Below are 3,221 nucleotides of genomic sequence, written 5' to 3'. Positions count from 1 at the left end.
TTACCATGTCAAATATGTGTGCATTTGCATGAGTTTGTGAGAGAGGCGATCAGATTTAAATATGATGCTACACTTTTCGTGTCTAACCTACGGGGTTCATTTTTCAAACAATTGATTGATATAGACTTATGTCAAACTAACTTGTTATCTCTATGTTAAAGGACAACCTTATTGATACCTTAACTTTTGTCCCTTTTCACTATTTGATGGTCAGTTGGACCAACTTTTGGACTTTAAATGGACATAAGTTAAATCTGCTTTTTGAAATAAAATTTGCATTGTAAGAAACTAGTATTATAAGGTGTTCCTGCTCTAAAGCGCCGTCATATTTACATTAAACTCTTGATCAACTATTGTTTTCTCCGACTCTTGAATAACGGAAGATACGGATAAAAGTTATGCACAGAGGGTATATATGACATGTTATACTTGATGTATTAGTACATTGATAATTGCTGAAAAACTGAGTATCTTTTTCATTTCAAATTCATTTCTTCGCCATTGAGCATTATATTTAGGATATGATCTGGTACTTCAGTTACAGCGATCTAAAACTCTCTTTCTCTCCATGCGTCTTTCTTTCTCTAGGCTGGACAGGAATCTTTCAGATCCATCACCAGGTCATATTACAGGGGAGCTGCTGGCGCGCTTCTGGTTTATGACATCACCAGGTAAGTGACACATTCTTTGAACAGTCTAGTCATTATCTTTGGAGAAACTTGATGTAAGAGATGATTTTCGGTCCCTGTTGCCTCTTTATGTCAAGTCCCCTTAAGCAGAAGTTTGCTTATTGTAGAGGCAAAATTAGTCTGACATGCCAAGCAGGGCTGATCATATTAAATACTAATTGACGATTCCTGTAGGTATTCCACTTCCCTTCAAGTAATAAATATGCAGAAATCAGATGACATGTAAAAGCTTAGCGTATTCTAGTACATCTCATGGAGTAAACCTGGAATAACTTATAATTTGCTGTATCAACATTGGTTCTTGTTAAGGCTAATCATAATTGGCTGTTGTTTACCTGAAAGTGACACAAGCAACTTTAGAATGTTTGAGTTGTACATGAAAACCATGATAGCAGAAGTGTATTAATTCCATGAAGTGTGTGTTATTTGTGTATTATGTGCACATTTAGCAGATTGTAATAAGAGAAGTATGTTTGAGATTTCTCATACTCAATATTGGATTGTTGGAGTATAATTAACAAGTTGGATAAATTGGACTATAATAACTGGACGGGGAGATTTTCCATCAAATTAAAAATGATGTATTCTAATCAAATAATGAGGTTTATTGATAACGTGGTTAAGTCAACATGATGATTCAGAGCACTCAATATATCAGTTCCTTTTTTGATCACATTTATGCATCTTTTTGAATGATTGTCTCCAATGGTTCTAGTATTTCCTTCTGATATTCATTTCTAGTATATGATTTTTCATTAGCATTTTGTTAAAGCTAGTAATAGTTCTGTTGTCTAGGAGAGAGACTTTTAATCATCTAGCCAGCTGGCTTGAAGATGCTAGGCAGCACGCAAATCCAAATATGACCATAATGCTAGTAGGAAATAAGAGTGATCTGTCACATCGTAGAGCTGTCAGTAAAGAGGAGGGAGAACAATTTGCAAAAGAAAATGGGCTTTTGTTTCTTGAGGCATCCGCTAGAACAGCTCAGAATGTTGAGGAGGTAATACATATTAGCCAAAGCCTATGGCATCTCTTATCTACAAGCTTGTTTCTACTAATGCAATGAATTGCCAGGCCTTTATACAGACTGCTGCTAAGATTCTTCAAAAGATCCAAGAAGGTGTTTTTGATGTCTCCAACGAGGTAAACAATTAGTTTCTCTCAGAAATGTATGACAATGCATTTTCATCGTTGCCGATTGTACTGCTTTCATGGGCATCTCTTTTAGAATCTGTGCGAGTATTAGGATAAGATCTTTTGTTTGCACTTTGCAAGCTTGGATATGGCCAGCTAAGATTGGGTAAAATTATCGATTAGTTGATTGATGACTTCCTATAAATGGAAGGGTAAGTTTTGGTAGTCATGAATCTGGGTGTCCGTGTCCAAACCTGGGGAGTTGTTTCCGATCTTGACACAGTTATCCTTTTTTTTCCCTCTGGGATGAACTTTATCATTGGTGCATTGTCTAACATATCCCATTGCGTACTCTTGCAGTCATCTGGAATCAAGGTTGGGTATGGACGAACCCAAGGTCCAGCTGGTCCACGGGATGGAGCGGTTGCTCAAAGAGGTGGATGCTGCGGCTAGTGTAAGATAGGTCTAAGTTGTAATGATACTGATAAACTTGCTTTTGTCCTCACTCAACTAAGTGATCACAAGACTTGTACAGCTCAAATTCAGTTCCTCATCTGTATGACTCAATTTACTCGTATTATTCAGAGTAAATAGGTTCTTGAGGAGCGTGTTGAATTCCAGCATATGTGGTGTTTGTGTTATACTGTTAAATACAAAGTTTATCTAGTAAAATGGATTGAGTTCAGCTCCTTTGATTTTGAGTAGAGCATCTCGTCATCTCCTCCAACCAGGATCCGATCTCCATTTCACATTTGCTTTTCCTTAAGATTAAGTTCTCATCTACGAATTTATTATTTGTAGTGCATAAATTTAATGTTACCAAACACCAGGAGCTTAAATGCAGGATCTAACAATCTTGCTGTTTATCAGTTGATTTCCAATCACAAAATCAAGTTGAGAGAAAAAGAAAAGAGAAGATAATATAACGGCGTAATGGCTTCCTGGTCACTTAAACTTGTAGGGCTTTTGAAAGCCGATACACAAACTTTGGACTTTTCCATTTGAACACTCGAACTTGTATATTTGATAACTAATAAACATATTTAATCGTTGACCATGCACATGTGGCAGTAACAGAGGTGACAAGGACAAACTATGTTCAAATCACCTAAACTAAGCGCGTCACTACAATAATTTTTATTAAAAAAATCTAAAATAAAAAAATACAAAGAAAAAGAAAGAAAATAAGTCCCTGCTCCAAAATCATTAAACCCCTATTCCTCTCGGCACATCAACTTCTTCGAACAAAGTCACCGGTTTTTTCAGAAACCTAAGGCGGCAAATCACCTCATGTGTTAGTGCTTTGGAAGCCGAAGAAGATGATGAATCCTGCTTAAGGGATTGGATGTCGGTTTTGGAGTTTGATTTTGACGAGAGGATTAATCGGTAGGGTTCTGT

The 3,221-nt window shown here is 36.6% G+C and overlaps 1 protein-coding gene across 2 annotated transcripts in view; it reads left to right on the top strand.

Moving 5' to 3' along the window:
* Positions 1 to 2,524, top strand: part of LOC109205406 (ras-related protein RABB1b) — a 4,746-nt gene extending 2,222 nt beyond the window's left edge. The window contains exons 3-6 of one of the 2 annotated variants that reach the window (XM_019368121.1): positions 589 to 671; positions 1,472 to 1,689; positions 1,764 to 1,832; positions 2,184 to 2,524. In XM_019368121.1, the coding sequence (XP_019223666.1) occupies positions 589 to 671; positions 1,472 to 1,689; positions 1,764 to 1,832; positions 2,184 to 2,276 (463 nt within the window). In that variant the 3' untranslated portion in view covers positions 2,277 to 2,524. The remainder of the gene's footprint in view (positions 1 to 588; positions 672 to 1,471; positions 1,690 to 1,763; positions 1,833 to 2,183) is intronic. The other variant, XM_019368115.1, reaches the window with a different exon arrangement.

This window comes from Nicotiana attenuata, chromosome 2 (assembly GCF_001879085.1).
Source record: "Nicotiana attenuata strain UT chromosome 2, NIATTr2, whole genome shotgun sequence".
NCBI lineage: Eukaryota > Viridiplantae > Streptophyta > Magnoliopsida > Solanales > Solanaceae > Nicotiana > Nicotiana attenuata.
This window is presented reverse-complemented; position numbering and strand designations above follow the sequence as displayed.